This window comes from Brachyistius frenatus, unplaced genomic scaffold (genome assembly GCF_029030835.1).
Source record: "Brachyistius frenatus isolate BFR_SWC_R1_liver_20210118 unplaced genomic scaffold, ASM2903083v1 Contig_19, whole genome shotgun sequence".
Lineage (NCBI taxonomy): Eukaryota > Metazoa > Chordata > Actinopteri > Embiotocidae > Brachyistius > Brachyistius frenatus.
In genome coordinates this window covers 555,704-579,466 of record NW_027210618.1, presented here as the reverse complement: position 1 = coordinate 579,466, position 23,763 = coordinate 555,704, and the positions used below count along the sequence as shown (strand labels likewise).

Sequence of the window (23,763 nt, the reverse complement as noted above, 5' to 3'; positions counted from 1 at the left end):
TTTGCAAATGTGAAATTCCTGTTTTTTTTTCTGTGAGGGTATTCTGGGAACTGTAGTTTCCAAACTTTGAGCCTGATTTGTCTCCATGTTGTCTGACAGGAAGTCCACAGTGTGTGATTTTTTTTTTTTTTAAACATCTGCTGTAAACGTCATAAAAACAGTTTAATTCATGCTTATTTGTTTTTGTTTCTCATCAGGCAATGGAAAGAGCAGAAGACAGAGCATGCTGTTTTAAAATCTCTGGACTGGATGTTTAAACATTTTTTTATTTGGGAAGGTATTTTATCACTGTCCAGTCTTGCCGTGGGATCGTTAACACGAGCTCCTGGCGAGGAACATCGTGATCATCGTCACTCCCCCCCAAAAAAAACTACTTTGGGGAACTCGTCCACAGTGCGACGCCCTCCCAGGTTTGGCCTGAACCTGGCTCAAAAGAGACATTTATATACTGTACATCTATATTTATTGAGAAGAGAATTTGCTGCTAAATCCAACTACTGTCTAGAATCCTAACTGGCTCAGTCACTTTAATGAATACATGCAATGTGTATAGATTTAAAAAAAAAAAACAAAAAAAAAAACAAAACATTTTTTGAAGTGGTATTTTTAGAGATATTTTTTTTTGTCATTGTTTCCATTTTCATACATGAAACTCCACCTCGGAGCTCCTCGACGTGCGTTGGTGTGTAAGGCCTGCAGACAGAGGGATGTTTTCTGTAGCAGCTCAAAGGGGTTTGACGTCCTGTCTTCTGTTGCCACGATGCTGTACTCGGCTGCACAAACCACGTGTGACCATTTGACTCTGAAGGTTTGTTTGAGGCCAGCTTTGATATAATAACTGATCATTTTATCCTGACCGGAGGCTAATATGAGAGGAGTGCTGCCAAGCTCTTTGCAACAAAACAAAAACAAACAAAACAAAAAAAATCACATTCTTGTCAGATGCTGGCATATCATTCCAGGATGCTGCGGTCTCTGTCGTGACCAATGAACAAATGCAGGGGAAAAAAAAAAAAAGGCAACGTAGAATTATTAACAAGGGCATTACGAGGTTGGTTACGCCTCCTCCATACTTCTTACATATTTAAGTACAGTGAGCAGCCTCCTTGTCCTTTTTCCTCCTTATTCTGACACACTATCTCCTCCAGTCTGTTACAAAGAGGAGGTGCGAAGTGAATTCCCACTGTTGCAATGCAGCCTTTGTGCATTAGACAGATGATTCTCCTGTCTGCCATTCCCATCTCCCATCAGCTGTAAACATTGATCTTTTTTTTTTTTTCCTTTCTTTTTCTTCTCTGGATTGCCTCCATCATTGTGTTGCATGCCTGCTCTGTTGTATGAGGAAGCACACAGCCACCGAGCTAATTCAGGAAGCACTAGCTATAGTCCTGCCCCCCCCCCCCCCCCAGTGCTTCTGGTCCGAGTCACAGTCTATTTAACAGTGTTACCAGAGATGTTTTGTATGATATACTTTTAACTTTATTTGTGGATAATCGTTATCGGTGTGGGATTTCGTTGCAGACGCCCTCCCATATTTGAGCTTTCTTTTTTCAGGGTAAAGAAAATTAAATCTAAAAGTTTAAACAAAAATCAACGTGGACTGCTTTTTCTTCCTTGAAATGACTTTTGTTTTGTTTACATTAGAGGAACTGCGTTCAAGCATTCAATGCTTTGTTTATTGAAAATGGCAAGACATTCTTCACAATACAAAAAAATATACAGAATACATACTGTATACCAAGTCCAGTATAAAAAAAAAAGAACATAAATGTTACAAAGGCTTTCATTGATTTGAAATCTCGTCTTCATTAAAAGATTTTGAAATAAAGCGAAAAATAGGACAACAAGGCACAGCCGGTATTATCAAGAGAAGCATAGTGCAGACATTACATACAATACCACACAAGTGAAACAACCAGTTCCACATTGTGATTAACATTTTAGAAAAAAAAAAAAAAACTTTTTATTTTTTCTTCTTTTTTTTGTTTGTTTTTTTACAAGATGAAACCACCAGGCTCCGCGTAGAACGAGCAGCCGGCTAGCCTTTCTGCAGCTAGCTCCGTGTCACTTCTGTCCATCGTGGACAGGGTCGTGTGGAAATGTGCTGTACTTTATCACAGCGTCTCACAGACATCGTATGGCTTTTTACCAAGTGCTTTCAACCACCACAATCTGAAGCAACTCGAGTGCAAAAAAAAAAAAAAAAAAAAGTGAGGTCACGTACTGTCTCGTAGGACTTTTTTTTTTTTTCCGAAGCAAAAATTCGACAAGATGAGCAAGAGATCGCCGCCGATGATGATGATGATGATGATGACGATGATAACGACTGAGAGACTTTTTTAATGGAGAGAAGGCTGACGAGGGGACGGTCTTTCACAGACCCTAGATCAGGATTTGTGGGTGGTGGGGGACAGGAGCAGGGAGGAGGGTGTTCCGTCCAGGTTTGGCAGGGGGACAGGCATGTGTCCGTTGATTAGGCTGGGGAACTGTGGAGGAAGAGAAAGGGGGCCGAGAGTTAGCAGGGAGGGGACGGAGGCTCTCTGAAAGCTGCTTTCCGGTGAGGAACTGCAGCATTGTCACCGCTCTGAGTTTCCTGTTTTTAAAAAAAAAAAAAAAAAAAAAATTCATTGTACCTCTTCCTTTTCGTCTCTGTCCCCTGTAACTCCACAACACAAGGAGAAATCAACATTATTTGCGCACAAAGAATCCGGTTTGTGTGTGTGTGTGTTTGTTTTTGTGTGTGTGTGCGTGTGCGCATGAGCGTGTGTGTGTGTAAATGAGGAGCAGCTCTCAAACCAGTCCACCCTGTTCAGACCAGCTCCCCTGGGCTCAAACAGGAAGTATTCACAGGATTTCCTCTCCCTCTCACAAGCGCTGAAACAGGACACCTCTGCAGGACCTGCTCGCTAAGTCTCAACGAGTTTCACAACCGCCGGTGTCTGCTGCTGAGCAAATCACGAAAACAATCTTGTTTTCAAAAGTTTGTATGTGCTTCCTGTCAGGTACCTGCTCGAACAACAAAATTGGTTCAAGGTCGCGGTCATTTTAAAGCACATAACGGAGAAGGAATCGTTTCATCTACGAGAACAAAGAAATCGGAGATCGCATTTAATTTCAGGTTATAAAAGCGGCAGCTGTTTTTTTTTTGTTTTGGTTTTTTTTAGTACCAGACGTAATTATTCTGAAAATGGTTACCCTCCACCTCTAAAACCTTTCCTGTCATAATCTTTACTCGGCTGCTTTCAACAACCGCTGCCCGCGCACCTTCACAACTTCCCTCCTCTGCATTGAAGCACTGCCAGTAAACAATAATCCCTTGAGTGCGCCTTTTGTTCTCTTTCTATTTGTGTTCCCCCGGTCGTCCGCCGAGCACTGACACCTGTGCGCGTTTCCTACCTGGAAGAGGGAGCTGTGGCCCTGCAGCCGGGCGGGGCTGAGCGGCGCGACGGGGCTCAGGCTGCTCCAGAAGTGGATGCCTGACAACAGTGGACTGTGAGCCAGCAGCAAACCCGAGGGAGTCTGTGAGGGAGGGAGGGAGGGAGGGAGGGAGGGAGGTTTCGTGTAAATGAGAGGAACCAGTGAAGACAACATTTAAAAAAGGAAAAAAAAAAGAAAGAAAGAAGAGAGAGCCACTGGTTGGAGAACATCGCTCTGAGGGCTTGGGTAATGCGAAACATGCTGAAATGGTGAATGGATGCGTATTGGCGTTTGGAAAAACAAACTGATGGAGCAGGAAGGAAGTCTGTGGTTTCTCCCCCAGAATACAGGGGTGAGGTGAGGAGGGGCGGGGGTGGGCGGGTTGATGATTGAGGGGGCGGCGGAGGGTAAGCGAGGCAGTGGTCCACGAGCACTTGGAACGCCGACTAGAGAGAAAACATATGAAATCAATTTCTCCCCCCCCCCTCTCCCCTGGTCTTCCCTCCCCCTCCCCCCAACTTTCCCCTGTGTCACCTCAGAGAAGTGAGCCAGTGTTGCGCAGGGACCCAGCCCTCTCCCATTATTAATGGAATTATTGGAGCATATGGCATCACTTAGCCCCCCCCCCCCTCCACCCCCTACCCCTCTCATAGGTCGGACTCGCAGAAGATTTCTGTAAATCGCTTGTTTTCCTCTGATCTCCCTTTTCGCACTCTTAATAAAACAGACATCGTGAGGGTTGTATTAATGCCTTTCTCAGTGCGTGGACAGGCCACACTCTCAGATGTGCCGGTCATTTTTCTTTTCGACAACTCCCAACATAAACACATTACCCACTAAAACAGATAATTAAATACCAGCGGACGCTCGTGGCCGAGCCTCCGGCTCGTTTTGATCTTCGCCACGATCCCAAACAGTTCCAGCTCGATGAATTTGGCTCTAAATTTGTGGTGGAAAAACGTTACCATAAAAACTGAAGGGTCCATCTTACAGAAGAATGTTGATTTGCTGAGAAACCAGCTAAGTTAAAAAGGTATGCATTTAGCACAGTTTTATATGAACAAGTACATTTTCCCTGAGCATTTATGTCTCAAATTTAATCTTCGCTTAGACTTGTTTTTTTATGACACATCTTGGCAGTAATTTTGGCCCACACGCCACACAACTGTTTATTTACAAGTATTTTAACAGGCTTCATCTCAAACACAGACAGTGACTCATTAAATCAATTTGTTCTACACCTCTCTGTTTCTTGAGGTAATGTTGGCTCTGGTAATGACTAAAAAAAAAATTGTTTTTTTTTTTTTAAAATGCAGCAGTAGCGTTTCTACTAACACGTGCTCGGCTGTGTCTGATGTCTGACGCTGACAGTGACGTCATACTGATGGATCCCATCGTCTCCCCGTCCGCCAGTCGGGCCTCTCATCCCGAGGGGACGGAGGCGTCCCGGGATTACCGTCTTTCTGATATTTGAGTGTTTTCGGGCTCCTTACACTTCAGCCGCGCCTGCCAGAGGGCAACGTGCTCCAGTTTTGTCTTAAATTATCAAGAGCAAGAATAAGAGAGCTTGTAGAAGTCAGTCAAAGAGTAAACAGCGGGGGTGTAAACATGTCCTGAGTAGATACCGACGAAGCAAGCTTAACCGCACTGTGCTGTCGGTAATTAAACTGAATCTAACCAAGTGCACGTTGGGCAAAAAGGCTGGAAAGCACCTTGAGGGACCGCACGTATGAGTCACCGGTACCCAAAGTACAAACATAATCACAATTTAGAGTATCTAAAGCGTGCGACTCTCGTCTACAGACGTGTCATTTGTGAATCCACCTCGCTGCTCGGAGGGTTTAACAGTGGCGTGTTGTGATGAGCCTCACCTGAGCAGTGAAGAAGGCCGGAGTGAGGGAGCCAGACGGCAGCGCCGGGCTGTTGAGCGCGATGGAGCCGATGTCGCTTCCCGCCAGCAGCAGGGACGGGGCGGAGATCTCCAGAGCTTTGGGCTTTTTGCTTTTTGGTGGGAGTCCATCTCCTTGGTTACCACTACTGTTAGTAGAACTACTCCTACCACTGTTGCCGCTCCTCTTTTCGGGAGGCGGCCAGGCGCGCTCCCTGTGGCCGGAGGAAAGATTCAGAGGCTGAGCGCTCTGGTCGAGGTCCTCTTCCTCCTCCTCCTCCTCGGCAGCGGGGCTCCTGCTTCGGCCGGGCTGGGCGCGCGGGGAGGACGGGGAGAGGGAATGAGAGGGGAGTTTGGATGGCCTCAATGAGACGTAGGATTCTAGCTTGGCAGAGGGAGGCGAGCTCCTCTCGTTGGTGTTGGTGCCAAAGCGGATGACGGAGCGAGGCTCCTCCTGGCGCTCCCGCAGGGCCCGAAGGAGCTCAGTCTGGTTCTGCAGGGAGCTGATACTGAAGGACGAGTAGAGACCAGAGCGGAGGTAGTCGTTCCGACACTGCTGCACCCCCAAGGCTGCCAGGGTCCTCCTCTGGGCCTCCTCCTCACCTTCCTCCTCCTCCTCCTCCTCTACTTCCAGCTCATGGGCCTCTCCCTCCTGGAGGGGGAACCTTCCAGAGGCCAGGCCCATCTCCACCGCCTGCGGGTCCATCTTCAGGATCTCAGGGAAGGACACAAACTTATAGACAAACTTCTGACCAATCACCTTCTTGATGATATTCTGCAAAACAAACAAAGATCATTCATCATAAAAAAAACTGCCATTTTAATTCAGCAAAGTCCGACGTCTCCGTGATCGACGTCGGACTGCAGTTCAGTCTGACAAACTACCAGACGGAACCGGTTATTTGTCGGAGCACTGCGTCAGGCAGCGCTGCGCCGTGCGCGCGATGAGAAAGAGGAACTGGAAGTGTCTATCGGGGGAGATTGTGGCTTTAAAAGGAAGAACAAAGAATATGTCACGGCACTACGCTCCTTTCACATGACCTCCAGGTCCGCGCGGAGCGGCACTATCAGCCAGACTGTTACACCGAGGCGGCTCTCGTGAGCTCAACTCACCTTGTCGTAGTAGTAGCGCAGCGCTCTGCTCAGCTTGTCGTAGTTCATGTTGGTCTTGTTCTTGCGCAGCCCCCACAGCTTGGCCACCTCCTCCGACTTCAGGAGCTTGAACTCGCCGTCCGTGGACGTCCAGCATATCAGGTGCTTGTGACTCTGGTCGAGCAGCAGCTGCAGCAGGAACTGCCACAGAGTGATGGCACTGTCCATACCTGCAGGTGACGAGTCAGCACAAGAACGATGATTTAAAAAAATAAATAAATAAAAAAAACACAACTGGAACGCAGCCCACTAAGAGCTTTTACCCTGAGTGGCTATTTTTAAAGTCCTCATACGATGACGACGACTGGGGTCCGTCTCCTGTGTCCTTTCACTCTACGAGACAGAAATGGAACATCACCACTCTTGAGATGTCAGCTGACGCTGAAGTAGCACCGAAACTACCTGCCAGATGCCAGCGACAGGAGAAGCACAAAATTCAAACCGAGGGAAACGAGCCGAGCGCCTCTTTGTACTTCCCGGTGCTCGTTACAGTCGGCGTTTCATTCCCGCGTTAACTCGCTGTAGTTCGAACCGAGGAGAGAAGCCGACTTTTAATCGAAATTAAACGCCTTTTCTGTCCCGTCAGTGTGTTTTACTGAATTCGGACTAAATTAGGTTACTGGCTGAAGAGGGAACGGCCTGTTGAGGCTCTAACATGTGGTGTGAGGACGAGCAGGCCGGTGATGAATAGAACAGTGTGTCTTAAGGAGTATAGTGTAATGTAGCAGCAGCAGCAGCAGCAGGAGAGAAAAAAACACAAGGAGGAACAACAGCTCAAGCCAGAAATATGCTGCGGTTCAACCTGGCCCTCTCTCCACAGGAAGTATGACGGGCCCAGGGTGGGTTATTCCTTTAATAGAGGAATGTGCAGCCTCGAAGCTCCTGTCGGCCTTCCACGGGCCCACATATTAATGATGTGAGGGGCATCATCCCTGAAACTCTTGATGGCCATGTTTACAGATTAACAGACAATGAACATTACCGTCAACTGCAGCCGTCCACTGTGAGGACACACGGTGACGACTGGTAATATATTTTTGTATTTCAATAATCATACTGCGTCTGTACCAAGTCCAGATATTGATGGACAGGAGTGCGTTCTCCTTTTGTGATCACGTCTCACTTATCTACGAGGGCCGGTAAGTGGCTGCCACACAAAAAAAACAAAAACAACAAAAAAAACAATGACAGCCTAGCGGCCTCTCAGTCACCACGTACAGTATCTCTGTCCAGAGAGGAGAGCGAGGTCTGAACTCGTTTCCGACACGAGCCGTCCCCCGAGTTTACTATCTGCCATGTGAAACTACAAACCTGTCAGAGTCAGGACTTCCTCCTATTCTGTTTCCAAGGACAAATGGTGAGGAGAGGGGATCCCACAGCAGGGGAGCGTTTCCCCCAATCCTGCCACACTTCCCACACAGATCCCGGAGGGAGAGGGGTCAAAAGATCAAATCACTGTCCCCCTTCACCTTTCCACAGCTTCACCCTTTAACCCGCTCTGAACCCACACAAGATTTTGGCTCTGGCAAAAAAAAAGTAAAGCTCGCCACTACAGGGCTGCTGAGCCGACGGGTCCGCAATTAGGACTAGTAAACACTGACCTCTGCGAGATGCTGCAAATAGCACAGTGGGACTTTTAAAGTATCCTGCAGCCACCGTAGATCAGAAATACCTCCTCCCGAGGTTCATATAATAAATAGGACTTATTAAATATAGTGCAACAAAGACAACCGATAACGCTGCGTGAACACTGAGAGATAAAAAAAAAAAGAAGAAGAAAATCCTATATCTTTGCCCAACAATAGAGTAACTGGAGCCCTTCTGGGCGCCATGATATAACTCTTTCTAGGAATATCACGGGGACTTCGACGTGGTTTTGGTCGGGGGGGATGAGGAGCCCTGCCGCGGATGCTCGACCGTGTAAGTTTCGCGGTGCACAAAGCAGTCCAGTGTGTTGGCTGAACGGAAACTCCTAATGAGATTAGATGGTGTATGCAGACATTACTTAGCCATGACTAAATCTGCTCTCTTCCTGTTCGCAAGCGGTGGAAAATTCAGCAAGGGACCTATAAGAAGAAGAAGAAGAAGAAAAAAAAAAAAAAAAAGCATCTCTAAACAGCGGTCATAAACTCGGCGGCTGTTTTTAAGCAGTGCTCTTCTATTTGCCTTTTCTTCAGCTGTGTATTCGCGCACAGAGGTCTGGCTCACTATTGTGCCCCCACTGACTCATTTTCAAGATGTTGCTCGGACCGGAAGACGGCACAGTTGTGTCCCAATCTCGGTCTCTTTGCTTAAAAACTTAAAAAAAATTTAAAAAAAAAGACTCCGAAGAGTTTACCGGAGGCAAAAGACTTCCAGCCACGACACTTAATGGAAGCGTGTTACTGCTACTGCTCGTGCGTTATTTCACTTTGTACAACAAAGCGCTGCTCATAGAAAGATGCGAGTTTCTTTTTTTTTTCTACTTTACCTGCGATTTCCGACAACGGTCTTTTCCTTCCGAGAAACTTCACGGTGAGCCTTGTGTGATTCCTTGTTTTTCCATGCTTGCTTCTTGCTCTACACGGTTTGTGCTGGACTGAAATAGGATCCTGGGCTTTTTCTTTTTCTGAGCAGGAAGTTGGAGCAGGCAGACACAGAGCCGGCTGACTTCCTCTCCCCTACGATTCCCCAGGCAGTTTGCCGTCTGTGTAAACACACTTTTCCTCCCCTCCTCTCCTCCCCTGCCCGCTCCGCTGACGGCCAGCAGTAGGCTGACGCTGCGTCGTCGCGCGCGCGCACACACACGCACGCACACACACACACACACACACACACACGCGCACACACACACGCCGCGCAGAAACTCCTACAGCCCCTCAAACTGACATCATCAGTCCGCAGGCTGGGATGATGCCTTCAGGTACGCCTCGTTTGTTCCAACTCTTCCCGTTACCCGGTCAAAAGTCACGTCGTTTTTACTTTCATAACTGAGACGTGTGCCACAACACCGTAAAGAATTCGACTAAATGTGCACCAGGATATAGGATTATTTTTTTTTTATTATTATTATTATTATTATTATTATTTTGAAACAAATTTACGCTAAATATTTTTGGTTGCTTTGAGATTGTTACAGTTTTAACTTATTTATTTGGGTCATTTTTACTTTCATTTTACGTTAGTATCAGACAGAAACAGCAAAGGGAAATAACATGTAACACATGTCTTGCAGGAGAACTGAACTTGAGGATGTTGTATACTTATTTAGTTAGGAAAAGCAAAACATTTTCATTATTTTGGGGATTATGAATGTTTGGTGTGTGTTTAAATTCATTTTTGGAGAACCCTTAAAGCGCTACTCATAACTGAAGTGCAATAATTGAAGAAAGGTGCTCAGGTTAAATCAACATACAAGCCTTGTGGTAGTATTGGTATTGGCTACTTAATAGCGGTGTAAAAAACATGACCTTAGTTTACGGTGAAATGCAATGTTTGAATTCACATGACTGAAAAAGAGAGAAAAATCTGGTTGTCATTTTCAGGATATTTTTGTGAGCTCATAGTGCAAAATATTCTGGATCAAAGAGTTGAAAATATCATGCAGACACACTAAGCTGCTGCCTTTTGAAGAAGCTTGGCCTTGGAAAAAAAAAAAAAGGTATTTCTTCCAGTACATCAGTGTAAGATCACTTGTTTAATAATTGTTAACTGAAAAAGTAAAGTTCATACTACTGCCTATGTTTGTTGGGCACTTTCAGGAAGAAGTTAATCAATTCAAATCCACCTAAATTTAATGTAATTGTAGAATGTGAGATTTTGAGGATGCTCATACATAATATTGTAATGTACAAACTACATAAGGTTAAACCCCCTCCTAATTTTTTTTTCAGAATCAACAACTTGAGCTGCCAATATTCATCATATTATATCCAACTTTAATTACATTTCTATACTTATAATATCTGACAGCAAGGGAAGGCATCAGCAGTAAAACCTGCCTTTCTAATTAATTAGTAATTACACTTCAGAGATTAGATGATTACGGTTTGAGTAAAACCTGACTTCTTCACCAGTGAAGAGTACAACAAACCATGTTTAGCTTCTTCAAACACCTGAGCACTTCCACATTTAGTGCGTTTTTCTGGTTATATCACGTGAAAACGTTGGGTCAGTATGTCCAAACAACTGTGGCCGACCTGTTGGGGTCAATGGTCCCAAGAAGTGTGACACCGGCGAGGCGTGGCTCCCCGGCTGCGTCTGATTGGAGGCCGCACGATGCGCGGCTGAAGATGGTACCTTGGAGAGCGGCGTTCAGGTCTCACTGCCGCTGAGTTCCGCTGAAGCGCGATGCCTCGCTTTACTGTCCACATCCGAGATGAGTGGCTGGCGGTGCCCTGTCGGGACACCTCCAATACAATCCAGTGGCTCGGACAAGAAGCGCTTAAACGTTACGTGAAGAACAAGCCAGACAACGGCGGCATTAATGCAGTAAAGGACACACGGTTTGTTGTGCGCAGGTGCCAGGGTTTGGGTTTGTTGGACGCGGATGACACCATCGAGGATGTACTAGAGGATAATGACTTTGTCGAAATTGGTAATTACTGTGTGCATTAAAAAAAAAAAAAAGACAAAGAAATCTGTGCATCACATTCAGGGAACAGTGGAGTGTAACTCAAATTGTGCGTAATGACTCCCAAACATTAAAGATATACTGAGAAGAAATGTGTACAATGTGAATCATTTTCTTGTACTTTCAGCTATTGATGGCGATACCATGTCTCCTGACTTTATCCCCTGGGAGCCTGGAGTGTCTCATCTGTATCCTTAAACTTGTTAAGCATTTGTGCCATATTAATGAAAGTATGTACCCTATAATGTTGTGTGTACTAATACTACTTATTAAATCAGTTGAATTGTTTTCGGTTTAGGGTTAACACACCAAGTTATCCTTAACTAAACTCTCTGAAACAGTACAGCAGCATACAAAGAACCAGGAGAGGTAAGAGCATTTTTGGTTCAAATTTGAAAAACATATCATAATGACTACATCTGTGTAACACGCGTCTTCCTGTGCAGTATATTTCTCTGGACGGTAACAGCCTGACATCGACAGATCTAGTGAACTTAGGCAGGGGACTCTACAAGATAAAGGTAATGATCAACAAATTGTATTCAGTGTCGTGGCCGGTCTGTGGTAATCTTTGACTGACCGTAATCATTTCCTTTACCGACATGTTCAGCTGACTCCCGAGGCAGAAAGGAAAGTTGTGCAATCCAGAGAGCTTTTGGACACCATCGTCAAAGAAAACAAAGGTTGAAATACAGTTCAGAATTAAATCCAATGAACCTAATGTGAACCAGCTATTGTAAACAGACAGTATTTCATGATCCCACGTATTCAGTTGTCTGTCTCTCTTGTTCTTGCAGTGGTCTACGGAATCACCACAGGTTTTGGCAAATTTGCCCGAACTGTCATTCCTGTCAGCAAGCTTAAGTAAAGGCAACATTTTATGATCTATCTGTGGTCTTTGTAAACCATAAGAGAGTGAATCATTTTTTATGTCCTATCTGATGGCCATGCACTTTCTGTTCTGCAGGGAGCTTCAGGAAAACTTGGTGCGGTCACACTCAGCAGGTAATAAAGTTGACTTTTTAGATTTTAGTCATCCTGATGAAGTGTTTTACATGTTGTTGGGCTTAAGCTTCACCGGTTATGCTGTGATATGTAGGCGTGGGAAACCCGCTAAGTCCTGAAAGGACCCGCATGCTGCTAGCTCTGAGGATCAATGTTCTGGCCAAAGGGCACAGTGGAATATCCCTGGAAACCCTCCATGCAATGATCCAGGCCTTCAACGGTGAGCCTCAACTCAATCCATCATCTTCTGTTTACCTAAACTGATCAGAGCTATTTGCTTCAATCAACAGCTGATGAATTCCATTACAGATGAGTACTGCAGAAGCTGACTGTCAAATTGGCTAATCTCTAATCTCTGCTTTTCCCCGGCAGCTTCTTGTCTCTCCTTCGTCCCGGAGAAAGGAACAGTGGGTGCTAGTGGAGACCTGGCACCCCTCTCTCACCTGGCCCTGGGGCTGATGGGAGAGGGTAAAATGTGGTCCCCCAAGAGCGGATGGGCAGATGCCAAATATGTAAGTCCAGAGTGACTTTTCTTTGCTTGAAAAACAATAGGTTGCTTAATACTATAGGAAATGGGCCTTTTGCTTGTGAGAGTGAAAGGTTGCAGGGTCCAGTAGGAAAACATGTTTGCTTTTTGATGACCTTTGACTTTTTACATGCTTTCTCTCCTTTCATCCCTGTCCAGGTCCTGGAGGCCCATGGCCTAAAGCCAATAACACTGAAGCCCAAAGAGGTAATGTTTAAAACCAGCCACATTCTCTCCTCATTGATTTGTCAGGATCACAGAAATGGATCCAGGGTTCACCGGGAACACACTGTGCTGTCTTTCTCAAGTTCAGGACGAGTACTTGACCAAATTAACAGCTGTTACACACACATATTACATCAACCATAGTGGTAGGAAAGGTATTCAGAGGCTTTACAGAAGCTACACAAGTGCACACAAAAAAAGTTTTGCATCCAAACTAGCATGTCAAATTAAAAGTAGTTATGTATTATTTTAAAACTGGATAAAATTATCAAAAGTAAAAGTACTTAATATGCAGAGTAGACCCTGTCAGTAGTAGTATTAGCAGTAGAAGTAGTAGTAACTACTGATACAAGAAGTATAAGGAGCCTTATGATGTGGTAGTCGGTCTGGGTAAAGCAAATTATAATTACTGACTATACTCTTTGTTAATTTTATCAATAATAATACATCACATGTCATAAAGTGATCAAATGTTTTGTATGTAGAGTCTTTATTTTTCCAGTGGTAACTACTTCAATACATGTAATGGAGTAGGAGTATGAAGTTGCATGAGAAATATTTATGTATATACTTAACTAGCTCAAAGTTGTACATCAGTACTAGAATAAATGTACTTCCTTACTTTCCTCTGAAACTATAAAGACCTCCATCTCGTTCGCTCACAGGGCCTCGCTCTGATCAACGGGACCCAGATGATCACCTCTCTCGGAGCAGAGGCGGTGGAGCGAGCCATGGCGGTTGCCCGACAGGCTGATATTATCGCTGCTCTCACCCTGGAGGTGCTGAAGGGAACCACCAAGGCCTTTGACAGCGGTGAGCAGCAGCAGTGCATGCTTACAAAACCAGAAACTATACTTGGAATAATTTACCCTTCGATTGACAGCTTACGTATCTCGTCCATCCCTGGTGTCCTCTCTGGTGTCCTCCTGCAGACATCCACACACTGCGGCCCCACCCAGGACAGATAGAGGTGGCCCAACGCTTCCGCTCGCTGCTGGACTCTGATCACCACCCATCCCAGATTGCAGGTCGGTGGATCGACCCAGATTTGAAAACAGACAGAACATTAATAGTCACGTAATAATCACTATGTGGAGGTTACATTTTGTCTGTATGTCGGTCAGTTTTCCTCCCACCCAAAACACATTCTCATATTAGGAATACTTGCCCTTGATCAAGGCGCTGGTTTCATGGCTGCAGCACACCAGTGTGGTTGCCCATAGCGCATAAATAACTTGGGATGGGTCGAATGGGTGTATTTGCCCGCAGGGATTAATAAAGTATAGCTTTTGGTAATATTATGCCCTCACTGCACCCAAAACATTTTGCCTTTAATGTGTGTCATCTGGTGTCGGTGTGTTTTTCCAGAGAGCCACAGATTCTGTGACAGAGTCCAGGATGCCTACACCATGCGGTGCTGTCCTCAGGTAACCGCAAGTCCTGTCGAGTTTATTTATACATCCCAAAATCACACGTTTCACCCGCAGGACTTTATAGTTTGGGAGACAGTCAGTTTGGAAAAGGGAAAACTCTGTGGTGGATTCTCATGTGGTCGATCCCGTAGAGAGTGACAGCCCTGGAGCAGAGCACTGCAGTCGGAGAGGGACTGAGCTTCAGTATTGTCTCTGAGATTTATATTCCCTCTCGGTTCACAGGTTCATGGAATTGCCAATGACACCATCAAATTTGTGGAGAACATCATCAATACAGAAATCAACAGTGCCACTGACAACCCCGTATCCTTCCCTGACTTGTAGAGGAGAAATCTCTTCCTGGATCTTCTGGTCTATCTCTTGGAAATGAAATTGGTTCTGTTGCATAGGATTTTATTGGAAATCAATTATATATATATTTTTTTTAACCGCTACATAAGATGGTGTTTGCAGAAAGAGGTGAGACCATTTCAGGTGGGAATTTCCATGGCGAATACCCAGCAAAGGTTTGTGCCTAATAAAAGATGTTGTTGGCATTTCTTGTAGATTTTATTCTTCTCTCTTTCACTACCATTTTCTTTCTCATAGGCTCTGGACTTTCTGGCAATTGCAGTCCACGAGCTGGCCTCTATCAGCGAAAGGAGGATCGAGAGGTTGTGTAACCCCTCTCTGAGTGAGCTGCCTGCCTTCCTCGTCAATGAGGGGGGACTCAACTCGGGCTTCATGATTGCCCACTGCACTGCTGCTTCTTTAGGTTGGTGTGTAAAAAATAAAAAATAAAAAACAGAGCATAAGCTCGTAAAGTGCATGACATGATAAATGTATTGATGTTGAATAAAATCGATTTTTGTTGGTAGAATTAAAAAGGCTTTAATATTAAATAATGATACTTTTCCAAGAAAAGATAGTGTTATAAAATCAAACGTCACTTGGTTGTTAAATTTATCTGTATTTATGTTTCTTGTTACTCGATATTATAGCGTGGACACTGACACTAATCTCTAGTCTTCTACTTCTACAGTTTCAGAAAATAAAGTTTTGTGTCATCCATCGTCTGTGGACTCCTTGTCCACTAGTGCTGCCACAGAGGACCATGTGTCTATGGGAGGCTGGGCTGCCAGGAAAGCCTTAAGGGTCATAGAGCACGTCGAGCAAGGTAAGGTGTTTTTTTTTGTTTTTGTTTCAGTTACATAGCATGATTGGATTATTCCAACTCTTTCCTCTCACAGTGATCGAGAGGCACAAATGTAGTAATCCAAATGTTAAACACAGTGATGCAGTGATTCTGTTTGACATTTTCTGATATAGGTGCTCTGAAATCCAGTGAAACTTTTTATGTTGTCACCAAATAAATGAGTCAAAAATGTCCGCCTTTAAAAGTGGCAACGAAATCATGATTACACAATCTGATACACAGTTCTGTTGGATAAAGTCCAGTGATTATTAGCATTGGTAGATTTGTATCCATTGAGTGGATATAGAGGTTAACCTTAAAACTACAGGTTCAAATAATTCACAACTAAGCCTCTGCTGCTACATTTCTTCTCTCCTCTGCATTTTTTGTTTGTGCACACTAAGTTCACAATAAGAGAGAGAATAAGATGAAATAGTAGGTGGAATAGACTGAGCAACTAAAACAAGCTGCTGTGAGGAGTACAGGAGGCTTTCAACCTACAATGACTGCTTTCAACTGTTTAACACGGTAGTGGAACTGTAATAGTGCTGGTTAAGTATTGTTTTGTTGAGTCGAGTGGCTGTTCTCATTATATCTCATTTAAGTGATATTTCAAAGTTAAAAAAAATGCACCCGCAGACCGTATATTGCTACTCGAAGAAAAAACAGTTTAGTTTGACCAAATCGTTTATCAGGTTCTGCCTGTGATTTGATAACCCATCTCTTTAAGGTCACGTCTACCTTAGGTCTGATCCAGTCCCTCACATTGTTTAACCCATCCTAGTGAGTCTTATAACTGCAACTTTGCTGTTGGACTGTTAGGCCAAACGTAGTGACAGATGTTTTGCGATGTTTTAATTTGGTGGTTGAAATAATTACCACTTGATATAAAGGACTAACCTAATCTAATTTCATATGCATTTTACCGAATTGAATCTTTTGTGATCAGTTCTTGCGATAGAGCTGCTGGCAGCCTGTCAGGGTATCGAGTTCCTCCGCCCACTTCGTACCACCACTCCATTGGAGAAGGTCTATGAACTTGTGCGCAGTGTGGTCAAGTAAGTCAAACAGATGTGGCCAAGGTACACAGCTTTCAGTCCCCTGAAATGATGTCCAGGACAGTTAATATTTATCCATTGTTCCACTTTCTCCTTCTGCTCTTCTGCGGTTACCAGACCGTGGTTTAAAGACAGATTCATGTCTCCAGACATTGAGGCCATTCACCGTCTCCTACTTGACCAGAAGGCAAGTTCTAAAACTCTTGTAAAATCTCTTCATAGTACTGGAAAATTAAAGGGACTGTTCTTCAATTGCGTGTTAATATTTTCAACTCAGGTGTGGATTGTGGCCAAACCTTACATCGACAAGTATCAGACAGAGTACATCCCCGAGTCCCGGCCCGTCTCTCCTACTGCCTTCTCCCTGGATCCTCCAGCATCACCGAGGAAGCGTGTTCGTCATGAGTGAAAGCCTGTCCAAAACAAGTTTTTTTTGTTTTGTTTGCAATAACCAAAACTGAATTTCTCTGAATGACAATCAACCAAAAGTCTTTGAAGATCAAAGATTGATTGAAAATGCAATATTTTTTTGCCCCTAAGGATGTTGATTTCTGACATTAGAGCTTTAAATATTAGAGAATATATTTGTAACTAGAGAATTGGCCATACTGTATAAACAGTACATTTAATTATTAGGTGTTGAACTTGCATATACTCTGCCCTACACGCCTGTGCTTGTGAGTTGTATTTATCTGAATGTTTGTTGTCCCTTTAAAATGTGCCTAATTTAGTTTTTATTGCCACATGACTACCTCAGCCATTGTACCATTTCCATATCAAATCCTTTTTAATGAAGTAGCACAAACATGACAAAAGTTTTTCTGGAATAATTATTTGAAATTTTAAACAATTGTCATCTATACATTCCCACCTTAACATAATAAAAGTTTTTGAAGCTGCTAAGCACATATTGTGCGTGATGATAGAAACCCTGCTTTCTGCTCGCAATTGCTGCTCATATTTCTGCACATTTAGAGCAGAACAGCCATAGCAAGGAAAACTCTGAAATACCTGAGGAATTGAAAGCACAGCACATCTTTTTATTTGATTAAATCTTTATCCTGTGTAGGTGAGCTATTGTAGGCAAACAGGTTTATCTGACTAATTTGACACAGAGCTCCTCTGGCTGAAGGAGGGACAAGATTTTGATTACATAATCAAATGTATTGTTTTACCTGACAGTCTAAACTCCAAAGTTATTCATTTGATATGACAGAAGGCTGCTCCTTTAACCAGGGGAAACAATTTCAACCAATGAAACCCGACCAGTGATCAAAAGGCTTTTTATGTAAGTTTTGCTGCAGTCATTTATTGAAAGATAAGTAATTGTCCATATAATATCTAAAATATGGGCACACTCGGTGTACCCACTGTGGAACATGTTCTCTGGCTTGAGAACACACTACTTTTTTTGTGTTGTGCGTGTTGTGTGTGTGTGTGTGTGTGTGTGTGTTGTTAAAGAAGTCGAAGTTACCTTGTCTAGTTAAACAGGACCTCCCTGTCCAGGCTGAGAGCCCCACTCTGCCACCCTGAGGTGCTGAAAGGAAAAACCTGAGGAGGATGAAGAGGTAAGTTACAGGCTTGGTAAAGCAGCTTTGGTCAACAAATTCAAAGGTTACACAAATAGCTCCCAACAGAAAGCAGCACCGGGGCAGAAGTCTGACGTGCACAGAAATAGTTCAACATAAAATAAAGACTTTGCCTCAACAACTGCTGCACTTTAGTTTTCTGCAGAGGACTGTACGATAAAATGAAAAGAAAAGATGTGTTTCTATACAAACCACCAACAAACATAGATTAATGTGAAGTATTTTCTCAGTAAGAAGAGACAAATCTCTCTTAGAGCTAACACCAGAGCAAAAACTTGGTTAATTTTGACACACCGATCAGCTGTAACATTGAAACCACTGACAGGTGAGGCAACAGCTCATTAATAATTCCTCCCTCCATAAGTAATTTGCAGCTGTTGTTGATTGGGAATGGTGTTCAATTATTTTAATGATCATTTTTGAGACTGTAATTTAGGATCCGGTTGAACTTTACAGGGTTATACAGATAGGTGTTACTCGTATTTTGGCAACCCAATTCGTTTAAATGGGAGCGACAGAATATTAGGAACACCTCTCAGTATAACTCAGTGCAGTTCAACAGCAGCAACAACAAATTACAGTCTTCAAAATGACCATCGCAATAAACCAACATCTCACAATAACCAGTTTCTGACTAATAACATGCACATGCTTTTATTTCAGATGACTGTAACTTATTTTATGTAGAGTTAAGATTAAATGATTTCTCTAGCTGGTAAAACATGCAGCTTCTCGGCTTTTAACCAATACTAAAGGACACGGTCACATCAGCCCTGTTTTGGCCTCTCTTTACTGTGTACCAGTAAGTTGTAGACATGATTTTAAAATTTTACAGATCATATTGGCTATAAAACACGTCATGGTTCAGCTCCGAGCAACATTGCTGAGTTGCTGCTCCACATCCAGGGCTCAAGGGGTTCAGGGCCCCTCAGCTCTGAACTCTCTACCTGATAGTGATATCTTTGAAATCACTTTTCAAAATGCTACTTTCTAAAGCCCTGTATTAATTCCATTTGGTTTTGTCTGCAATGTATCTTGTCTATTTTACTATTAGCCTACTGTTGTTGTCCTATTTGAATTGCTGGCATTTTTTTTTAATCCCATTGTATTTGTAATATTTCTGCCTGATCTGATTTACCTCAGCCCTGTAATGTTTTAATCCCCAGTAATACCATGTAAAACACAACTGAATTAATTAATTGAAAACTGATGTATTAATACAGTTTATTGTTATTAATATTAATATTATTATTATTATAATAAACGATGGTTATTAATAGCAGGACAAGATGCAAAAAATAGTGCTAACACTCATAGCAGGGGGCAATGCGTCGAAGTGAGTTAGAAAGAGAAAGTATCCTGTGTTTAACGAGTCATAAATAGCAGTATACAGATGCCGGGGTTTGAAGCCTGGCTTTACGTTAAGTTCAGAGAAATGGAAGAAAAAAAGAAAGAAAAAAAAAAAAAGCATATCTCCTTCGAGCCGGATTCGAACCAGCGACCTAAGGATATCAGCAAATACCACTACAGTCCTCCGCTCTACCAACTGAGCTATCGAAGGGACGTTGCAATTATATGCTGAACAACTAAATTCAAAATTACCCTATGATGAAATTATACAATTATCATATTTATCCATGATTAGCTGATATTAGCCCCTAAACATGGTTTCATAAATTCCGGAAGTACGCCACCGTTATATACGTACGTTATATCGCGTCCACCACCCGCCACGCGTAAAGCCTCACAGTGGGAGTGAAGTTAACTTGCTCTGCATCGATTGAAAGTTTCTTGGAAGATATAAACTGTCCGTCTGTTGGTAAAGTTTGAGTTAAAACTGTTAAAATAGCGTTAAGTTTACTTAGTTTAATTATATTCAACTCGGACTCGGCTCACCTTCACGCTGACTGCTCCTGTGGCTTATTTTGTTTTCAAGCAGGTAAGAAACTATTAATTAAAAATGGGCCAACAAATACAAATGCACTTGCAGGTAAGAGGTACTTCTGTACCCGTCCACACTGAGCAGCAGCAAATACTTCTGTTACAAAAGTGGAGGTGTTTTCTCTGTCATTTCTCCTATCAAGCACATGTACTTGCAATCTGGGCAACACAGTTAAAGGAATACTTTACTGAAGATCGCAATATATTTCTTACAGTGATGACATTTAAAAAACTAAAAGGATAAATATTGATCCTGATTAATGTTCCTGAATCGTAAATTCATTTGTAATCTGAAACTTCAGACTTGAACATCATGTTTTCCACTTTGTCTACACAATACTACAGTCTATATATTTATATGCGAGTGTACAACATGATAAAACATAATATTCTGTGAAATGTCGTCGATGCCATGTCATTTTTCACTTAATCTAAATTAATATACTGTTCCTTAACAGAGTTCTTCTTTTTTTTTTTTTTTTTTATCCAAACCACTTTCAAAGCAAATCTAATTTTAACCACAAGGTGGTAATATTCCCTCATTTTCAGAACAGACTTGTGCTAAGAAATCATTTTTTTCTTGTAAAAATTCCAACGTTGCATCCAGTTAAATCATTCCCTGTTTCCTGTACATGAGACGGTCCAGAGAACATCCCTCATTTTACAGAATATGTGCTGCACATTAGGGCATCGTCTGGGGTTTGAGTACATTCGAAGACAATAGGATTTCATCAGGTGACCTCACACAATGAGGATTTTTCAGGTGTTTTATCACAATCCTCTTATGTTTTTGTCACACTGACAGATCAGCCTGCCAGCAGTGGGATCACTGTTAGTTTGGTTGTGATTCTCTGAATTCATGAGCTGAAACAAATGTCCCACACACTGTGACATGTCGGCAGCAAATATGCCGTCTGCAGAATTAGCCCACAGCGAGGCTTACTGAATCCCATTGTACTGTACAAGAGAGGGCGAGGACATTCTCAGCAGATAATTGTGTCAGTATACTAAACATATATCTGTTTATGCTGGAAAAACACCAGAAAGACTACTGACAAATTTACAGTGTTTGTACTTTCAACTTCCACTCTGCTGTATGTCAGAAGGAAATATTGTACTTTTTACTCTTTTTACACCTTACTTATCACATATATTTTCCTGATATTCTTACATTTTATTTTGACGTTTCTACGTTTGGATGCAATTACTTTTTCTACCACCGTGTACAGAAAACTGACGATAATCAACAGTTTCAATTTTATGAAAAGGTTCGTAGTGATTAACTGGACTTGCTGTGAGGCAGCTCTCTGATGTATTCATCTTGTCCTGACTTGTCTGACAGCGAGGCAATTTGTTACATGTATAGTTACTCCCACATACAGTATATTGCAACAACATGGGGAAAGACATGGGGCCGAAAGCAGGGTCACGCTGCCGAGGCAGCAAACATTCCTCCCCAGATCTTCTCTGTCCTTTACCAAGTTTATCATCCTGTCTCAACTGAGCACCCACAGGGAGTAACTGAATCCCATTCCTCCTTCCCAACCCCTGCCTCACCCACCGAAGGCAAAACTCTGAATGGTGGGTCTTCCAAGACACGTTACCATCAATCAGGTACAGTAATAGACACCTTCCCCACATAAGCATTATGGTTATTCTCAATCTAGCAAATGTTTTATGGCCTTTTGCACAATTTCTGTCATTGAACTGTTTTTAAAAGTAGTAAATACGACAGCTAAAATGAGAAGTAGGGGTAATTGTATCTTAGTAATGGAGCGATTTTCTTTTAACAGAGTTTTAGCTTGGAACAGCCAAAGGGCATCTCATGATTAACAACAGACGAAGGTCTTCAGTTTGCTCTCCAAGTTCACATCCTCTAGGCTACTTTTTGAAAGTGGCACAACCTCACTGTTTTTCTACACCTGCCATATCTAATGAAAAATGAAAAAAAAAACACATTTTCGTTATAGTTTTTGTTTGGTGTTATTTAGACACCTCAAAGCTCTACACAATTAACATCACTTACTGATAAGAATCTGACATTGTACCAACCACAACTCTGTCCCATTTTCCATCCTGCATTCAAGTACTGTAAAGTATAACCACAAATGTTTCACTGCGCTTTCTTGGAAGTTAGCATGCAATTAAATAAACCTGCATTACAGAAGTTTTGTCTCGCTCTTCTGCCAGTGAGAGTCATTTCAGAAACCCTTTCGAAACATCGCTAAAGTTGAGGCTGTAAAAGGATGGACACGTTTTGGATAAATGTAATAAAAGGCATCACAAGCGCCGTGAAATGACTTGTTTCACCATCAGAATTTGATCCATTCACTCTGATAACATGTGGAAAGCCTAGAAGAGATGCAAGACTGATTTTTTTTTTAATGCTTTTCAAGTTAACATGGGGATAAACCAGAAGTTAGCCGCGGAAGTCCCTGTGCATGCCCCCACCCATAGATCATAGTCAGTTTACATTGGCTGCTTGATTGAACCAACTGAAAGGACCCATTCACTAAACTCTATGCTGCTGTGATTGGTTGTCAATTGCCACAACCTAAATCCTGTCACCTAACAACTAATCAAGCAGCAATTCAATTCAATTCAATTTTATTTATATAGCGCCTAATCACAACACAAGTTATTTCACAGCACTTAACACGTTAAAGTCTTTACAACAGAACTTTATAGCATAATACAGAGAAACTCAACGATTCATACAAAGGCTAGGAGGAAAAAAAAAAACCTCCAACAGAGGGAAGTAAAAACTCCCTTTTAACAGGAAGAAACCTCCAACAGAACCAGGCAGCTGTAACAGCAGCCGTTTGCAATGATCCGGTCAGTGCAGGAACATCTCACCGGACACCATACAGAGATTTACCTACTTTAATAGGTTTAATTAGCATTGTGTGAACTCTTATTGAAAGGACATGAATGAAATACATTTACATTTCTATGTAGAAGTCCTACATTTTTTGCTTTAATTTACTGGAAACTCATAATGAGGAGGACTACAAACAATTTCATATTTAAACATCTCCCAAGTAGCAGGTAAAATGCGTATCCTGTGCTGCTCTGTGTTTCTCCCACAGCTGGCGTGAAGAGTTTTCACTTTACAAAAGTGATTTAAGTTGATTGTTGGTGTTTTTAGGAATGTAATGCAGTTTTGTGGTCCTGGGTGATGGATTTTATTACATTATCAATGAATACACCCTTTGGACATAAAAAAAAAAAAAAAAAAAGTATAATAAAATGTGAAGCTGGATAAAATTATTTGTGATATAAAACACAAAGGTGGTGCAGTGGTTAGCACTGTGGCTTCACAGCCTTTCGGTGTGGCGTTTGCATGTTCTCTCTCTGCCCGCGTGGGTTCTCTCTGGGTACTGACATGCATGTCAGGTTAGCTGGTGATTCTACAAAAAATGGCCTTTGGGTGTGATTGAGAGCTTTGTTTCCATCTGTCTCTATGTGTTGCTGATGGACCGGTGACCTGTCCAGGGTGTACCTTGCCATCGCCTAAAGTGAGCCCACCTCCCTCCCCCGTTATCAGCTGGTATCGATATAGTTTAGATTAATAATAATGGATGGATAAAACATGAGAGGAGTTCTCCATTAATAGTGTGAAATAAGGCAGAACATTGCATTTGGTTCTAAACCTCAGAATATTTTTTTGTTAGTATAGTCATTCCCGTGTAACATCACATGTAATCATGGCATGCGTAATGTGGCCACAAGTTTGCTTTTCC

General features: G+C 42.7%; 3 protein-coding genes and 1 non-coding gene across 4 annotated transcripts in view; 2 read left to right on the top strand and 2 right to left on the bottom strand.

Annotated features, from left to right (window-relative positions):
* Positions 1 to 3,320, top strand: part of LOC138619012 (cyclin-dependent kinase 17-like) — a 35,252-nt gene extending 31,932 nt beyond the window's left edge. Inside the window, exon 17 of the mRNA XM_069695173.1 lies at positions 198 to 3,320. Within this exon, the coding sequence (XP_069551274.1) occupies positions 198 to 235 (38 nt within the window). The 3' untranslated portion in view covers positions 236 to 3,320. The remainder of the gene's footprint in view (positions 1 to 197) is intronic.
* LOC138619014 (ETS domain-containing protein Elk-3-like) lies at positions 1,651 to 9,279 on the bottom strand. The gene is made up of 5 exons (XM_069695175.1): positions 8,928 to 9,279; positions 6,419 to 6,627; positions 5,289 to 6,080; positions 3,397 to 3,519; positions 1,651 to 2,486 (listed from the first exon to the last, which is right to left on the bottom strand). Exons 2-5 carry the CDS (start codon positions 6,623 to 6,625, stop codon positions 2,388 to 2,390), a joined length of 1,221 nt encoding a protein of 406 aa, XP_069551276.1. The 5' UTR covers positions 6,626 to 6,627; positions 8,928 to 9,279; the 3' UTR covers positions 1,651 to 2,387.
* A 1,478-nt stretch (positions 9,280 to 10,757) lies between these two features.
* hal (histidine ammonia-lyase) lies at positions 10,758 to 17,393 on the top strand. The gene is made up of 20 exons (XM_069695172.1): positions 10,758 to 11,033; positions 11,197 to 11,257; positions 11,411 to 11,438; positions 11,516 to 11,590; positions 11,680 to 11,752; positions 11,867 to 11,933; positions 12,037 to 12,074; positions 12,169 to 12,294; positions 12,447 to 12,586; positions 12,760 to 12,807; positions 13,491 to 13,638; positions 13,758 to 13,853; positions 14,194 to 14,252; positions 14,481 to 14,561; positions 14,699 to 14,764; positions 14,847 to 15,012; positions 15,280 to 15,414; positions 16,382 to 16,490; positions 16,608 to 16,677; positions 16,768 to 17,393. Exons 1-20 carry the CDS (start codon positions 10,787 to 10,789, stop codon positions 16,897 to 16,899), a joined length of 1,965 nt encoding a protein of 654 aa, XP_069551273.1. The 5' UTR covers positions 10,758 to 10,786; the 3' UTR covers positions 16,900 to 17,393.
* Positions 17,394 to 19,553: 2,160 nt separating this feature from the next.
* Positions 19,554 to 19,640, bottom strand: trnay-gua (transfer RNA tyrosine (anticodon GUA)). Its single transcript is given in 2 exon segments — positions 19,554 to 19,589; positions 19,604 to 19,640. It is a non-coding gene; the product is annotated as a tRNA-Tyr (tRNA).
* Between the last annotated feature and the right edge of the window lie 4,123 nt (positions 19,641 to 23,763).